Source organism: Bubalus kerabau, chromosome 3, assembly GCF_029407905.1.
Source record: "Bubalus kerabau isolate K-KA32 ecotype Philippines breed swamp buffalo chromosome 3, PCC_UOA_SB_1v2, whole genome shotgun sequence".
NCBI lineage: Eukaryota > Metazoa > Chordata > Mammalia > Artiodactyla > Bovidae > Bubalus > Bubalus kerabau.
Genome location: NC_073626.1, coordinates 30,018,764 through 30,037,152, shown reverse-complemented (window position 1 = coordinate 30,037,152; position 18,389 = coordinate 30,018,764). Strand labels below are relative to the sequence as shown.

Genomic DNA, 18,389 nt, shown 5'->3' with positions numbered 1-18,389 from the left:
AACGCATGAAAGTGGAAAGTCAGAGTGAAGTCGCTTAGTCGTGTCATGGACTGCAGCCCACCAGGCTCCCCCGTCCCTGGGATTCTCCAGGCAAGAACACTGGAGTGGGTTGCCATTTCCTTCTCCAGTGCATGAAAGTGGAAAGTCAAAGTGAAGTCGCTTAGTCGTGTCATGGACTGCAGCCTACCAGGCTCCTCAGTCCATGGGATTTTCCAGGCAAGAGTACTGGAGTGGGGTGCCATTGAAAACTGTTATAAGGCATTAATTGCAATAGGACTGTCAGACGTTAGTTAGTACCATGCAGTTACTGCACTGAACACTAGATGTCAGATTTTAGCTCTAGATTATTTCTCAAAGAGCTAGCACTTGTTTCTATTTCTTTAGAATTTTTTTACATTTTGGACTATTTCCTTTCAGCAGATTCCTGGGACTAGGAACGTGGAAAATAAATATACAAAAATAACAATACAAATTTTGAAAAAATAGGTTAAAAGGGAGATTAACCCCACTAGTATTAAAATATACTATAAAACTCATGTAAAGTGTAGTAATGGTACATGATTATGCACAACAATGAGTTGGGGTGGGAAGGGGAATGCTCAGAAATTAACAAGTACATAAGAAAGCTTAAAGTAAGATCAAAGTGACATCTCAAGTCACTCAGATAAAGATGGAATTTTAAATAAGTGGCAGTGAGGCAAATGGCAGAAAGTGAAGAGGAACTAAAAAGCCTCATGATGAAAGTGAAAGTGGAGAATGAAAATGTTGGCTTAAAGCTCAACATCCAGAAAACGAAGATCATGGCATCCAGTCCCATCACTTCATGAGAAACTGATGGGGAAACAGTGGAAACAGTGTCACACTTTATTTTTCTGAACTCCAAAATCACTACAGATGGTGACTGCAGCCATGAAATTAAAAGACGCTTACTCCTTGGAAGGAAAGTTATGATCAACCTAGACAGCCTATTCAAAAGCAAAAACATTACTTTGCCAACAAAGGTTTGTCTAGTCAAGGCTATGGTTTTTCCTGTGGTCATGTATGGATGTGAGAGTTGGACTGTGAAGAAAGCTGAGCGCCAAAGAATTGATGCTTTTGAACTGTGGTGCTGGAGAAGGCTCTTGAGAGTCCCTTGGACTGCAAGGAGATCCAACCAGTCCATTCTGAAGGAGATCAGCCCTGGGATTTCTTTGGAAGGAATGATGCTAAAGCTGAAACTCCAGTACTTTGGCCACCTCACGCGAAGAGTTGACTCATTGGAAAAGACTCTGATGCTGGGAGGGATTGGGGGCCAGAGGAGAAGGGGACAACAGAGGATGAGATGGCTGGATGGCATCACTGACTCTATGGACATGAGTCTGAGTGAGCTCCGGGAATTGGTGATGGACAGGGAGGCCTGGCGTGCTGCGATTCATGGGGTTGCAAAGAGTGGGACACGACTGAGCGACTGATCTGATCTGAGGCAAATGGATAGCAATCTGAAAAAAAAGTAAAATAAAGTTGTACTCATTCTTCATATCTATACAAAAGTAAATTCCAAACTGATCCAAGATACAAATAAATAAATAAATAAGTCATACAAATACTAGAAGAAAACATTGATTGGTTCCTTTATCATCCACATAAAAGAAAAATATTTCCAAATTCAGAAGTAATAAAACTATTAAGTTGGATAAATAAAATACATATGTATGTGTGCGTGTGTGTGATTCCTCAATGGCAAAAGACCAAATCTAATGTCAAAATACAAATTACAAACTAGGAGAAACTATTTGCAATTTATATTACAAATAGAAAATTATTTTCAGTAAAATATAAAGAGCCCTTAACAGTGAGAGGAAAAAATACTCAAACCCAATAGAAAAATGAGCAAAAGGCATGATTAATTCACAGAAAAACAAAACGGTCCTAATGTTTTTTTGTTCAGTTGCTCAGTCATGTCCGACTCTTTGTGACTCCATGAACTGCAGCACACCAGGCTTCCCTGTCCTTCACTATCTCCCAGAATTTGCTTAAACTCAGGGCCATTGAGTCGATGATACCATCTAACCCTCTCATCCTCTGTCGCTCCCTTCTCCTCATGCCCCAAATCTTTCCCAGCAACAGGGTCTTTTCCAATGAATTGGCTCTTCGCATCAGGCAGCCAAAGGATTGGAGCTTCAGCTTTAGCACCAGTCCTTCCAATGAATATTCAGGCTTGATTTCCTTTAGGATTAACTGGTTTGATCTCCTTGCTGTCCAAGGGACTCTCAAGAGTCTTCTCCAGCATCACAGTTCAAAAGCATCAATTCATCAGTGTTCAGCTTTCTTTATGGTCCAGCTCTCATATCCATACACTATTACTGGAAAAACCATAGCCTTGACTATACGAAAAAGATGCTTAACTTCACATAAATGAAAGATGCAATTAAACTATCATGTGATATCTTTTCCTACCTATCAGATTGGCAAAAATAAAAAAATATTGAGAACACAAATTTGAAGTTATAAAAAATAGGCATATTCATAAACTGATAGTAGGGGTGCTGCTGCTGCTGCTAAGTCGCTTCAGTCGTGTCTGACTCTGTGTGACCCCATAGACAGAAGCCCACCAGGCCCTGCCGTCCCTGGGATTCTCCAGGCAAGAACACTGGAGTGGGTTGCCATTTCCTTCTCCAATGCATGAAAGTGAAAAGTCAAAGTGAAGTTGCTCAGTTGTGTCTGACTCTTCACGACCCCATGGATTGCAGCCTACCAGGCTCCTCCATCCATGGGATTTTCCAGGCAAGAGTACTGGAGTGGGATGCCATTGCCTTCTCCGGATAGTAGGGGTAGGAAAGCTACAACGCCACTGAGGGGAATTCAGTAACATCTAATAAAACACATGTGCATTTCCATGATTCAACTTCCAGAAATTTAGACTGAGGATTCCTCCAGAAATCTAAAGCCAGTGTTTGCACTGGGTTATTCACTCCCATATTATTCTTTGTAATATCAAGCTTTTAGAGACAACCTAAATTTCCATCCTTCAAAGTCAATTTGAATGAATTATGAGACATCTACACAATGAAGTGTTTGTAATCATGAGGAAGTGCTCTGTAATATAACCTGAGGTAATTTCCATGATATGTTTTTAAATGGAAAAAGAAAACTACGTGTACAAAAGTCTATAAGAAAGAATGAGAAAATTAGTGTGATCTCTGCTAATTTTTCTTACTTTTGCTAACAAAAATACAGGAAAATTAAATCAGAAGCTAATTTTTAAATGACTTGTAAACAGTGGAGGAAGGCATTGCAGAGTCAAACAGTGCTACGCGACTGAACACAAGTAGTGGAGTTAAGGATGGGAGTAAGACTTCCGGAATATATCCCTTTCATATTTTTTTGACTTTTGAACAATGTATGAAACTGGGTACATGTGTGTGTTAGTTGCACAGTCGTGTCTGACTCTTTTCAACCCCATGCACTGCAGCTTACCAGATTCCTCTGTCCATGGAATTCTCCAGACAAGAATACTGGAGTGAGTTGTCATTCCCTTCTCCAGATCTTCCCAAAGCAGGGATTGAACCCCGGGTTTCCTGTATTGCAGGCAGATTCTTTACCATCTGAGTCACCAGGAAAACCCCCATAAAACTGAGATTAAAGATACAATCTTTTAATTGTGTTGGCTGAAAGGGCAACAAGTGACCATACTCCATGATAATCCCTGATTGTCAGATCTTTGTAAATATCTTTCAGGGAGACTAGAACTCTTAGAGAAAAAGGCTGAAGAACAGGAAAAAGGGAAGGAGAAAAAGAAAGAATACCTTGAGCCAGAAAAAATGAAATCCTCAAGACTAATTTATGCAGCTAGTAGATGGCAGGGATAGGAATTATATACAGGGAGTTTAGCTTCACCAGTCTCTCTCAAATTCTGCACTATATCACAATAAAAAGGAAGGAAGGAACTGCTTAAAAGACAAAAAAAAAAATAGGAGGAGAAAGGGCAGAGGAGAGGTAAAAGAGACACAAAGCGTGGTCAGAGGAAAGCAGGAAAGGGTACATATCAGAAGTTTTAAACTGAAGGAGGGCTAAATCCTATGCCTTTCTTAATGAATTTATGGCATTGAAAATGACATGATTGGCCATAATAAAAGAGGTGAGAAAGAAGGGGTAGTAGAGAAAAGAAACTCATTAATTCACCCATATTGAGTGAAAAATTGAGTTGAGTTGATCAACTCAACTTACTATACCATTCTACCCAAGCCTTGCCCCTGGAGGGGTGAATTATGAAGTATGAATAAGAGATAATGAGGGATTATTACTAACAGTTTCTTTGAGTTCCTGGACATTCCAGGTCAACTCATTTCAGACTTGGTTAACGAGAGACTCAGCGTTTTCTATCCATTCTTGATATAACGTAGCGCATTATAACAGATAGATATTTGGGGAATGAAATCTCTCCAGGTGTAAAATATGACTGAGGATTTTTTACAACTGTTATATCCCTTACCTGATTACACGCACATTGGTTAATAAAATAACAATTGCCCCATTAAAAATGTTCGACTATAAATGAATCATGATTGGATACATTAAATCATGACCTTTATTTTACTAATCTAAGTAATTATTTTATTTGAAATATTTCATAAATATTGACTCACCCATATTGAGTCAAAATTGAATTATCTCTGGAATAATACTACAGGCTGCCATAGGTGGCTTGGTAGTAAAGAATCCACCTACCAGTGCCAGAGGCACAAGAGATCCTTGGGGCTGGGAAAATTCCCTGGAGGAGGAAATGGCAACCCACTCCAGTATTCTTGCCTGGAGAATCGCATGGACAGAGGAGCCTGGTGGGCTACAGTCCATGGGATCGCAAAGAGTCAAACACAGCTTAGCAACTGAGCATGCATGCACTGTTGAACAGGTCAAATTTTGTTTACGTTCAAGATGAATGTAGGGTATAGAACACTGGTTCTTTAATATCATCATAAAATGCCAATTCAATTACTAATGGCACAATTTCCTGTTTAATAAATTGCTTATTCACACTCAATAATAGAGCCTGGTCTTAAATCCTAATCTCTGACAGGAGAGGACGATGATGAATATACTTTAAAACTTTGGATAATGTAGGCAGCTGACAATGAATTATAGTTTAAAAATCCCCTTTAAGCAGCTACTACTCAGAGTGCTACATGACCTAGCATCCTTTGTCTTTTCAAAGTGCCAAGCAGACATCTTTTAAGGGTCACCACCTCTCTATTGGGCTTCCCTGACAACTCAGCTGGTAAAGAATCTGCCTGCAATGTGGGAGACCTGGGTTCTATCCCTGGGTTGAGAAGATCCCCGGGAGAAGGGAACAGCTACCCACTTCTAGTATCCTGGCCTGGAGAATTCCATGGACTGTATAATCTATGGGATCGCAAAGAGCTGGACACGACTGAGCAACTTTCACTTTCTTTCTCCTCTCTATGGAGTGAAAAGACAATGTGCTTAAATGTTTCATTCAAAACATATCGTGCATATATAGCAAATTAGTCTCAGGGCCACATGTTAGGTAAACTAAGTCTCTTTTCTCCTAGGAACACAATTTTTGGTAATACAAAATACAAAAAAAACAAAGATTGCTTTTTTTTTTTTTAATTGCCTTCAGTTTCTATTTTATTTCAGGCCTCTGGGCAAAGCTGCTTGATATCCCCAAAACTGCCATGTTCCCTCTTTTCCTGTTTTCCCCTTCAGTTTACAGCTAGTAACATTAGCTCCTTTATTCTAAAATTATAAGTCTGGTACTTATTCTCTGGCTCTAGACTTCTGCACCTTTCCTTTAGGACTTCATTAAAAAACAGTTTGAAGAGTTCCCTGGTGGCTGAGTGATTAGTATTCAACACTTTCATTGCCAAGGGGCTGGGTTCAACCCCTGGTCAGGGAAATGAGATCCTGTAAGTCACACAGAGTGATCAAAAATAGCAAAACAGACAAATAAACAAACAAATGAAAATAAAAGCATGTTTTGGGTTCCCAGTTCTAAAAAAGTCAATAATTACTTTTTAAAAATAAATTTAAAATATTTTGCAAGTGTCATAGTTTTCCAAGTGCTCCTAGAAGAATGGGCTCATCTGTTCTCCACCACAACCCCGGGAAGCACACAGGACAGGTGTAATTAACATCTTGCAGATGAGAACATGGGCTTGGCGACATTGGGAGACTTGCTCAAGATAACATGGCCCATCGAAGTCTCCTGAGAGTCCAGTGTAGATTTTCTTTACACAGTCTGAGTTGTCCGAGTCATGAGAATATTAGTTGTCAAAGGAAATATGGTTAGAATCTCTTCTAAAAGGCTCGTGGTTTTCAAGGTCCATCCATAATCAGACTGGGTTTTATTTATACACGATAACCTCACCCTGGTCTCAAATCTCACTCTGTGTTCATTTAGGTGGCTTGTTTCTTCTTTTATTTATTCATTCTACCGTAAACAGTGGCAGGCTGGAGTAGGATTATGAAAATATTTTATGTCATGTCTAAGATTCTGACTTTATTTTTGAGGCTGTGAGGATTGGAGATGGAGGGACAGACACATACACACGTAACAACACTTGGTTAAATATTAGACATGTACAGTGGGTGTAGCCTCTTAGGGAAAGGAAAGATATTAGAATTGTCAGTTATGCTAACCCTTGAGATAAGGAACACTTGAAAGAGGGGACTGATTTAAAAGAATAAATGAGAGCTCAAGTTTAGACATTTGGGGTTTAGAGTGAGTTGGCTGAAAAACAAACAAACAAGCAAACACAGAACCTAAAAGATGAGAGTCATGTTTCATTCAGTGGACGTTCTTAGAATTTCAAGTCTGGGAGATAGCATCTCAAATACATTGAAAGACTGCCCTAAAGAGGAAGGGGGAAGTCAGGACATATAGGAGTTTTTTGCAACATAATCAGGTAGTTGAAACATCAAAAATTACTGTTACTAAAAGAAAACTGAATGTCTCAAGTTAAGGAATTTAGTGCTTTTCTGTGTTTGGGAAGATGTAAGAATCTTGGCTCACTTCAGTCATTCCTTTGATATGCTCCTCAGCTATCTAGGGCCAGTATCCTGTATTTTCTCATCCTGAATTTTCTCAGGTGCACAGTCTGATGTGGTTGTAGCAGCTGACTGCTAGATGAGCTTGGAAATGGGCAGCTCCTCTGTATCCTGAATTCCCTTAGGGCTTACCATCCAGGTGGCTCTAATATGATGGTTTGCAATATCCTTTGTTTACTAACATGGCAAGCACTATTTTAGTTGTCAAGTGACAATGAAAAGAAGTGTCAAATAAAAAATAGAACAGAATAATTTTTCACTAAGTTAGGCTGTGATAAGAAAAAACTCCCAAATTGTATTGGTTTGCTATAACAAAAGTTTGTTTCTTGCTTAGAATATGTATCAGCGGCTGCAGTTCTGTTTGAGATTACTCAGATCTGTGCCATGTACTTTGTTCATTCCCAGATCACAGCCAAGCTGGCAGCTATGATGGGGAAATGCCCTGGGTCAATCTTGCAGTGACTCTTCCTTTCTGCTCAGATGCCTCCAATGACACAACTGTTTAAGCTGAACCAAGTCACATGACCAAAGTAACGTCAACACTGGTGGGGTGGAGGAGTCTATTCCCATAAGGAGTATTGCAAGTCACATGCTACAGAAGCCGGCTGGTATAACTCTCTTTCAAGATGAGGAAGTAAATAATTTGAGACAATAATACAATCTACTACTTCAAGTCTGGAAATAAGCATCATGGTCTATAATAGAGATATAAACTGGCAAATCATCAGAGTACAGGTTGCAACTGAAGCCATGGGAATGGATGAAATCATGGAAAGTATTTTAGACTTGAGAGAAGAGAAATGTCAAAGACAAAACTATTCTCTACATTTGCCTCCATAATCACCATCACACCATTGCTCATAATGTTTTATTCAGAATACCCTCCTTATCTGTCATTCCCATATCCAAATTCTGTTTATAGCAGTTAGTTATAAATTATAGTTATAATTTATGTTATGTAGTTATAATTACATAAAAATATATAGTTATAATAGATAATTATAGTTATAATTAGCAAAATTTTTATAAACTTCTTAACAACACCCTGTCTTCTTTTCTGGAATGCTGACCTATCTCTGTGGTACAGTTTTGTTACGTGGTAAATCCAGTTGCTTGCTTTTCCATTACAGAAGCCAAGGGCTTCTTTGCATCTTTTCTTTTATGGTCCCATATTGTCATGGGATAGGCAGGTTGCATAAATTCAGCCAGGTGGATATTTCTGAGTGGGAAATTGACTCCTCAGTAAGTGCCATAGGGGCAAAAATTAGGGTTAGGATTAGGGTTAGAAGTTGACTCCTCAGTAAGTGCCATAGGGGAAAGTTCATACAGTCCAGCAAAGAAATCTGTTTCTATTGTATCAACTCCCTATTCCCCCAGCAACAATTTTAATCTCTACCCATTTTAAAGTCTAGTATTCTCACTTTCCCAATGAATCTGTCAGCTCCTAATATCTTTAGGACAAAGTCTATTTTCCTTAGAGTTTGTTGTTGTTTGGTCGCTAAGTCATGTCTGACTCTTTACGACCCCTTGGACTGTGGCATGTCAGGCTTCCCAGTCTTTCACTATCTCCATGAGATTGCTCAAACTCATGTTCATAGTGTCAATGACGCCATCTGACCATCTCATCCTATGTCGCCCCCTTCTCCCCTGGCCCTCAATCTTTCCCAGCACCAGGGGCTTTTGAATGAGTTGGCTCTTTGCATCTGTGGCCATTCAGCAGGGAAGTAAATGGGTTTAGTTTGTCAGCGCCCCTTATCAGGCTTTTATGTACTTTAAGATACTAAAGCACAGCAGATACCACTCTCCTGAAGGCAAGCAGCCTATTTCTTTGTTTTATATTCTTTTTAGACATTCTCTCACTGAGGTTTATTTGACATTTCCTCTTAATATTCTTTTATGCGTTAATACACAACTTCTTGACATCTAAAAATTCAGGTATTATGTGATGCGTGAGTCAGCTTCACTCCTCAGCAAATAGATTTTCCCTGTTCCCCATCCCCACTGTAATCCCTCATCCAATCCCCATCCGCAAGAAAATTTAAAATCTATAAATCTTATAGTTTACATTATACTTCCCTCAGAATACAGACACCTTCTTTGAATTCTCCCAATACTCCTGCAAGGAAGGAAAACACAGTGTTCTTATTGCCACTTGAAAGCAGAAAATTAAAAAAAAGTCCTAGAGTTTATCTCTGGTCTAGAGTATTATCTTTGGTAAGGTTTCTCATAATGTTGTTCATGAACCACTAGCATGAGGCTTGCTCAGAGTCTTGGTAAGAGTCCACATTCTAAGTCCTTCCCCAAATAGAATCCTTGAGAGTAGGGAAGGCATTAACCTGCAGTGGATTTTCATGTACATTAAGTTAACTTAATAAATATCTCCTATTTTTGGACAGAGGATTCAATGTATGTAACTCATGTAAAGAATAAAAACTCCAAGAGGGCAAGCAGTTGTCTCCTCCATGTCCCCATCACCTAGAACAGTGGCTGACATTTAGTATAAGCTCAGTGATTACTGGTTAAGAAAATGAACGGAATGAAAAGAACATGAAGTCACAGGTTTAAAACAGGAAAGTAATTTATTAATAAAATGGGATCAAGCCTTTAAACTTGTGAGAATTCTGACTCTACTGTTTATTGGTGCTTGATTTTTAACCTCTTTGTGCTTCAAAGTTCTCAAGGAAACTATGGGAATAGTGCGACTTCCTTAGTTCGTTGTGAAGAATAAATGAGTTTAAATATATAGAGTGTCTAAAACACTCAAAAACTTCAGTTAACTGTATTTTGGCAGTAACTGGCCCCAGGTCAGGCATCCAATTAGCCAGGTATGATTCAGGTTTTCTTACTCCTTGTACATTTTTTTTTTTAATGTCTTGGCAGATCTCAGAAGGTTCTCTCTTTCCAAAATATCTCTTTCACCATACTACTTGGTCCTTCAAATACAGGTAGGAATTTCCACCATTGCAGTCATTTTTCTAAAGCAGACAGGAAAACAGCACTTTCTAATAAAGCAAGTACCTGGAAACAAAGTTCGAACTGGAAATCAGAAACTAAGTTTGTTTTTTTTTTTTCTGTTAGCTAGTTCTCCACCATTAGCCTTTAGCAAAGTTAAGCGTGTCAGAGGATCTTGTTGTGGTTGTTCAGTGGCTAAGTCATGTCAGACTCTTTGCGACCCCAAGGACTTCACCAAGCCAGGTTCCCCTGTCCCTCACTATCTCTCAGAGTTTGCTCAGATTCACGTCCATTGAATCAGTGATGCTATCTAACCATCTCATTCTCTGCCGCCCCCTCCTCATGCCTTCAATCTTTCCTAGCATCAGGGTCTTTTCCTATGAGTCCACTCTTCACATCAGGTGGCAAGTATTGGCGCTTCAGCATCAGTCCTTCTAATGAATGTTCAGGCTTGATTTCCTTTAGGATTGTCTGGTTTGATCTTGCTGTCCAAGCGACTGTCAAGTCTTCTCCGGCATTCCAATTCAGAGGGCCTGTTAAAAATTAGATTCTGAAAGTCTACCCAGAGATTCATATACATGTATTTTAATTTGGGGGGTTAAAGAGAAGAAGTGTGTGTGTGTTGCGGGGCCGGGGGCGGGGAGGAGGAGGTAGGGGAGTAGTGAAATGTGAAACTTTAAAAATGAACACAAAATTTTAAACCCTGAAATTCTTTTAGCGGTTTGGTTTTATTTATTTCCATTTGATCAAAGGCACTAATGCCCCTTCCTGGAACAAGCAAGATCATAACCAAAACGAAAGACCAGTGTGAGCACTGTGAATACGGCCAAAAGCCATTTCTCAAAGGGTTCCACATTTCTAGCTACGTTCGATAAGCTTGGCAACCTGGTGGGGTGGGTTCGGAGTCAAGCAAACTTTTATCAGAAGTCCTTTATTAAATTAGTGGTTTTTGGTTTTTACTTCCTTGTTCCTTCACTCCAAGGAGAGTCCTTAGAAAGAAGGCATACTTTGTGCTTGGCATTTCGAGGAGGAAGTGGGTGTGTGTGTGCAGTCCAAGTGTCTACCGTATCTGGAGACAAACGGAGATGGGCTGGAAATCAGTATAGAGCGGAGAAGAAAGAGGAGAGAGACTCGGAAATGAGACCACAGCTGCAGGGCTAGGATCACAGGTAAGCAGACGAAGTGCGATCCGAGGCGGCGGAGGAAAGGCTGTGTAGGATGTGGAAGGGGCGGGATTGGGCGGGGGATGTTTGGGAGGGAAGGCTTTTCGCCTTTAAAGGTCGGGAGTACCGGAGAGCGTGGGCGCAATACCGTAGCGGGCGTGGCCAGTCCGAGTCCCGGGAGGCGGGGCGCGCGAGGCCACGCCCACGGCCATCTGTCCCGCGCTTTCTGGAGCTTGGCTTGGCGTTCGCTGCAAAATTGCGTGGAAGAATCACCGAATGAATGGCCCTCATACTGGAATGGGGGCCTCGGGTCCCCGTGGGGCTCCAGATCTCTCAGACTCGCCCCGCAGCGAGCAACGCTCCCAGCTATTTGCGCCCGAGGCGGGGCGCTGGGCTCCCTCGGCCCCAGGTGCCCCGAACCTCTTGGCGGCGGAATCGAGCCGCAGGCAGGGCGGCGCCCAGGAGGACCGCGACGTGGGGGAGAATGCGGACTGTGATTCCTGGGTCCGAGATAAAGTGCTCTTTCTTTTGCACCCGGAGAGGTGGTTGGGGACTAAGAGGGACGCCGCGCCGGAAGAGGTGGCCGATGAGGAGGACCTTTTCAAAGCGCAAGGACAAGACCGGGAACCCAACTGCTCTTCTCCTCTCTTTCCACGGAAAATTCGAATTTCTGGCAGCCGTGTAGACGCTCCCTCTCGAGCTCCCAAACCCCTGCTCGTGCGGGTCTTGGATTATGAGGTGACACAAGAAGTCCTGGAGGTCGCATGGGCGAAGGGTAGCATGACCACGCTGACAGAGGAGCGCTCCATGACCGCGGTCACTTTCCGCACCAACAGGGAGTGAGACGCGTTGCGGGGCGTCAGGATCCCTGGAGTACCCCGCGCTCTCGGCACAAAGAGAAGCACCCGTGTCCACGCAGAGAGGATCGTTTCACGAACCTGATACCCGGACAAGGTTCAGTGGGCTAGAGGAGCCCGAGGAATGTTCGGGTACGGTGAAGCAGCGCTTATCAAGAAAATGCGCTTCCGGAAACTCCATCCTGTGATTAACAAAACAGCAAGAACATTTTAAGAGTCTGGCCGTGCTCTCCAGGAAGGCACAGGGCACCCAATGAAGACTGAACTGTAAGCAACAAATACCTCCTTAAATACTGTGCGGTCTGCGGACCTTAGAAGAGAGAAAGATATATTTTCAAATTTGTAGAACGCGGGAATTTTAAAATAAGAAAATCTATTGTTAATTCTTATTTTGCAATTCCTTTTCATAGGTCACTTTTCTGCCTCCGCCCCCTTTCTCTGTGAGACCTGAAAACGGAAGGGAAGTTTGAGGTTGGCTCTCTGCCAAGGGGTGGAGGTGGGACTATCTGGGAGAGAGGTTTGTTTTAAAACTGAAATAGAAAGTAAAAAGAAATGGGAAAATAAAATGAAAAACAAAGCAGTCAGTAAACAAAATCTCTTTTTGTTACTCTTCTGATGTGCACATCTTTCTACTTGTTTTCTTTTTTTTCACATATAAGTGTTAGGGCTTCCTCTATGCAGGAGACCAGAGGTCGATCCCTGGGTCGGGACGATCTCTTGGAGAAGGAAATGGCAACCCACTCTAGTATTCTTGCCTGGAGAATCCCAGGACAGAGGAGCCTGGCGGGCTGCAATCCATGGGGTCGCAAAGAGTCAAACACGACTGAGCGACTAACACAAGTGTTGAGAAGAAAAGAGGCTCTAGGAAAAGAAGGGGGGAAAACGGAAGGCAGAACTTTGAAAGTGAAATGCCATTTAAAAAGACTTAACCCCAAACTTCCCTGGTGGCTCAGACCGTAAAGCGTCTGTCTACAATGCGGGAGACCGGGCTTTGATCCCTGGGTCGGGAAAATCCGCTGGAGAAGGAAATGGCAATCCACTCCAGTACTATTGCCTGGAAAATCCCATGGACAGAGAAGCCTGGTAGGCTACAGCCCATGGGGTCACAAAGAGTCGGACACGATTGAGCGATTTCACTTCACTTCACTTTTAACCCCAAAGTATCTAATTTAGTTCAGTAAAAATGCCATTAATATGAAAAATTTAGTTATTTTAATGTTTGGAATACTGCAGATAAAGGTAGATAGAAATGTATAATTTGCCATAAAATGACTATATCTTACTCAGAGTTTCTTATTAAGATTTGTAGTCGAGACCAAATCAAAAATACATGTCTCTTGATGCTGTTGGGGAAAAAAATTTCTTTTGATGCTATTGAAACAAGTCATTATTATTATTATTATTATTATTTTTAAAATTTTTTTGTTAAACACCATCTTTATTAACTCTAGTAGTGGGGCCTGGTTTGAAGGTGTGTGAGGAGCAAGGCACCCCCTCTAGAGATGATCTGATGAACTGAAGGAGTATCTGGTTACTGCAGGAATTAATGAAACAAATGGGGACTCTGACTCTTGAGGAGTAAACTATTGAACATGGCCCCCTCCCAGACTCCTCTTTTGCCCCTTATTTTCAATTTAGAGCTTGACAGACCCTCAGATGTGGTCTGATCCACCTTTTGCCAGACAAGACAGGTAAGATACATCCCTGCTTCACAGATGAGCCAACCTAGACCTGGAGGTCAAGTGGTCACACAGCTAGTTACTGCATATGCTTATTAAGTAGATAATATGATCTGGTCATCTCTCTTGTAAAAGTTTGGGGATGGCCTTTAGGACTTAGTTCTAGGGAGTCAGAGATGAGTGAGGGCAGCCTGGGTTTTCTGACTCATGTTTATGAGAAATACTAAGATCACCTTGGTGTTCCTGAGTCTGGCCAGGCCTGTAGCCTGGAGACTCACTACTAGCAGTTCTCAGGCCAGTGTGACCCTCACTGGAGTGGAATTAAGTATCTTGAGAGCTCATCTGTGCTCAAAATTGCTTGGCAGGTCAAAAAAGTAATATAGACTCCATGAAATGAATTATCTTTTTACCTAACAACCCTGCCTGGCTCCAATGTGAGGTTTAACTTAGCAGACAAATTTCAGATCTGACTTAATAAGTTGTTGAGAGTCAACTTGTGCCCCACATGGTGGAGCTTTGAATATAGACAAGAAAAGTTGCTTTTTTGTTTTTTTGTCTGCATGACATGCAGGATCTTAGTTCTCCAATCTGGGATCAAACCTGTGCCCTCAGCAGTGAAAACGCTGAGTCCTAACCATTGGATCTCCAGGGAATTCTCAAAAAGCCTCTTTAAAGTTGACCCAAAACAGTAGTATCTTTCCCTTGCCTTCTCTATGGAGCAAACTCAGGAGCTGAACTACTTGGGTTCGAAACCACTCCACCTCTAACTTGAGCGTTGGGGCAAGTGCTTCTCCTCTCTGTGCCTCTGGGTCCTTAATTGTTAAATAAGAATAATAAATAGTATCAACCTTACAGGGTTTTTTCCTAGGATTAAGTTAGATAAAAAATATTTTGAACAGTGCTTGGCATATAGTAAATGCTCAAGGTTAACGATTATTATTGTTTTTCTTATTGTTTAGTTCACTTTAGGCTTTTGTTTAATAAAAAGCGTCAGAAGGCACACAACACAAAAAAACGCATAGATCCTAAATGAGTGGTTTTTATGGACTTTTTTCTGCATTCTTGGAAGAAGAGGTTTATTTCTAGCTTTTCCCAACGTTTAATAGATCAGTAAATACATTCCTTAAATTCCTTAGTAATAGCCCCCCTTCTCCCCAGCTTGTGATAAGATTGATCCTAAGTCTAAGAGGCCTAAGTTGCGCTGCGCTTCATAGCCTTTGAAGAGGATTCACAGACTGCTTGATTCTCTGGCAGCTACAAGCTTGCAGTACTTTCTTTAGAACCTGTCAGGTTAGTCTATCTGCCCTCTGGGATTTGAAATCTGGCACCCTTGTCATCTCGGAAAAGCAGAATAAGAGAATTTTCATTTCATCTCCTTTCTTTCAAAAATGTATTTATTCTAGTCAGCCAAATTCTTTTAATCCAAATGTTTGGGTTAATTTCCTTTCCTTTAAGTCAAAATTATTTTTAAGGCACTTATCATCCTCCCTGCCAACTGCCTACAATATGCTTATAGATTTTCTTTTAAAAGCTGTCTCCCTGATGTAGAAAGTCATAAGTTGAAGTCCTGTTGGGTTTGCTTCACAGGTGTTCCTGATCCCTGAGCAGAACCCTGTCATGGACAGAAGCTGAGGAATCTCCCAGTTAACAGTGTCCTGGGAGTGAAGCCAGACAGAAGCTTGGGCATCCTCAATGCCAACTTGACTTAAAGCCAAGTCTCTGAGAATGACTGGGTCTTGGATCTTTGGTCTTACTTCCACCTCACCAAAAATGGATCATCTACAGCTGTCTTATGTGGATGAATCACAGCAACGACTTCGGAAGCCAGCTGACCACTCAAGTGGCCAAAGACATACGACAGCCACGTAACTGCCATTGATCAAGCAAGTGTCAGCCTGTTTTAACCTTTGTCCACAGCCTCCGTCAACTTTGAGAGTCATTACATTCCACTTGCTGATCTTATTCTTGTTGGTCGTCACTAGCTCTTGTGTGCCTTTTTGCTTAAAAAAAAAAAGAGAAAGGATAAAGAGAAAAAGCTCTCCGTCAACAGAAAAAGTTACTTTCATTGCAAAAAAATTTAAGGAAATGTTAGTTTGTGAGGAAAAAGAAACATGAAATAAAACAAAAACTCACCTGTGACCCCAGATCTCTTTTAATATTTGGTATGTTTCCAGTCTGGTTTTATGTATTTGGTTTTTTAATGTATGTATATATGTGCATATAAATATACAACTTTTCTGAGCATAAACTATATAAAATCTGAGCATTGTCTTCATATTAACAAATGCATATTAACAAATGCATGCTGCTGCTGCTGCTAAGTCGCTTCAGTCGTGTCCGACAATGTGCGACCCCACAGACGGCAGCCCACTAGGCTCCCCCGTCCCTGGGATTCTCCAGGCAAGAACACTGGAGTGGGTTGCCATTTCCTTCTCCAATGCATGAAAGGGAAAAGGGAAAGTGAAGTCGCTCAGTCATGTGCGACTCAGCAACCCCATGGACTGCAGCCTACCAGACTCCTGCGTCCATGGGATTTTCCAGGCAAGAGTACTGGAGTGGGTTGCCATTGCCTTCTCCAAACAAATGCATGCTGCTGCTGCTGCTGCTAAGTCGCTTCAGTCGTGTCCAACTCTGTGCGACCCCACAGACGGCAGCCCACCAGGCTCCCCCGTCCCTGGGATTCTCCAGGCAAGAACACTGGAGTGGGTTGCCATTTACTTCTCCAAAACAAATGCATACTAGGATCCTATTCAAGGTATGGTCTGTGAACCAGCAACTTGGACATCCTAAAGGACGGGTTTTTAAGAAATCCAGAATTCTAGGCCCCACTCTTAAGTCTGTTGAATCAGATTTCTCATTTTGTCAAGATCCCTGGGTGAGTCACATTAAAGCTTGACAGGTATTGACATATATGCTATATTTACTACTGTATCCTACTCTGTCATTTACAAAAACTGAAAAAAAATTATTTTTTATATATTCCTCAGTAATTGTTAACAATGTTGTGGAAATAACACTGTAGAATTACGAAAACATTTAGAGATTACAAAAGAGTGAAATATGTATTGCTGTGTGAATTGGCAAATAGATCTCTAAAAAGTTTTGTCTTTTTGTTTTTTTAAGCCTTATTATTCTAAAGTTTTCCTAATGAAAGACTGATTGGTTATTGAAGGTCAAACTATTTCAGAAATGTGATTCTTTTATTGTCTAATAATGTGAAACAATACTTAAAAATCTCCCTAAGGGAAGTGGGGCAGGAAGTCTTTAAGAAAGCCCAATTACAACACTTAACAGGCTGAGTCAGGACTTGCCAGCCACTAGCAATGAATTGGGAGGGAGTAGGGGGAAGGTGGAGCCTGAATTTGAATCAACTGATTCAGATAAGAAAACAAAGACTGCGACTCTTGAACACCCTGACATTCTTAAAACTGTGGTCAGTACTTTGCTCTTTAATTAGGGAGGGTGAATCTTTATCACTTTGTTTCTATAGATGAAGATAAGGAAAGAAACAATCCAGTTTACTTTGGAAAGAGTAGGGAATTATAATCAGTTATTAGGCACAATGTAGCTAATAGTTAACAAAACATAAGACTTGGTTAGTTTCAAAGCAGGGAATTAATTTAAATTCAAACTTAGATTTCTAAGATCCACTGAGTACTTTCAGGAGGCTGCAGCCTTAAAAAATAGGACAAACAGAGGCTCTTCATTCAGAGCTTGGTTACAGAAAGGGAGTCAGCTAATATCACCTGTACTGGACAGGGGAGCGAAGGCAGGCATGGTAGAGGGAAACTTTTATAGTGACCACGATGATGTTAATTTTATTCTCAGCTCAAGCTAAACTTCAGGTTTTTTCCTGACTATAGCTTCTGAGCGCCTTTTCCTTAGATCATTTTAACTGAAAGTGGGATCAGGCTGCTGGCCACTCAAATGCCAATTCCAAAGCAAGGTTGGTGGAAAGGACAGTTTGCCTTATTTTAGATGCTGGCCCACTGGCAACTCCAGCGGGCTAGAGCCTTTATAGACAGAGGGTGGTGGCTACGTGCAAGAAACAGCACCATCAGCTCTGACAGTCATCTTGAAATTGGTCATCGGTGGTCTGACTCGTGTCATCATGATTAAGTACAGTTAATCTTCAGTCCCAGAGTCATTTTGTTTCCTTGAGGCCAGTAGTTGGAACTGTGGCTGCTTAAGTCATGGCTACAGTCTAGTCATCATGTAGTTAGCTTCTGCCTGGTGGGGATTTTGGTATCTGCAACACTGCTCACAGGATATGGCTCAGAATATTATCTATAACCCTCGAAAAGCAACTAAAGGTCCTTAACTTTGCTTAGTATTAATAGCTAAACTATTATTGTTTTGTCCTGCTTTTCTTTGCTTCGGTGTTTTCCCAGTTCTCTGATTAAACTCGTTCTTTGGTTAAAGTTTTTCCACAGACAAAAGGCAAGTGGAGGATGTCGACGGGAAGACCATAGGATCTTGCAGCCATTTCAGCATTACTTGAGAAAACTTGCAATTGTAAACTTCTTTCTCTGCCCCTTTGAGATATAAATCTCCTAACCTCTTGCCAGTTTTACAACCCAGGAGCAGGACTGTCTGTCTCAAGGACCAGAAGCAATTCCTTTGAAATATAATCTAGAAAGATGAGGGCCCCAAGTCCTAGTTTCTACAAGGGAGTCAGGACTCAGCTTCAA

At 41.3% G+C, this 18,389-nt stretch overlaps 1 protein-coding gene across 2 annotated transcripts; it reads left to right on the top strand.

The window, feature by feature from the left end:
- The first annotated feature begins 11,292 nt into the window (after positions 1 to 11,292).
- C3H6orf141 (chromosome 3 C6orf141 homolog) lies at positions 11,293 to 16,772 on the top strand. Of its 2 annotated transcripts, XR_008712359.1 has the most exons (2): positions 11,293 to 12,286; positions 15,286 to 16,772. XR_008712359.1 is itself a non-coding variant. In XM_055574661.1 (1 exon), the coding sequence occupies exon 1, from the start codon at positions 11,439 to 11,441 to the stop codon at positions 12,003 to 12,005; it is 567 nt and encodes a 188-aa protein (XP_055430636.1). In that variant the 5' UTR covers positions 11,293 to 11,438; the 3' UTR covers positions 12,006 to 12,572. The 2 variants fall into 2 exon arrangements, 1 of the variants encoding a protein (XP_055430636.1); XM_055574661.1 differs by lacking the exon at positions 15,286 to 16,772 and having other exon boundaries at positions 11,293 to 12,572.
- Positions 16,773 to 18,389: the final 1,617 nt, after the last annotated feature.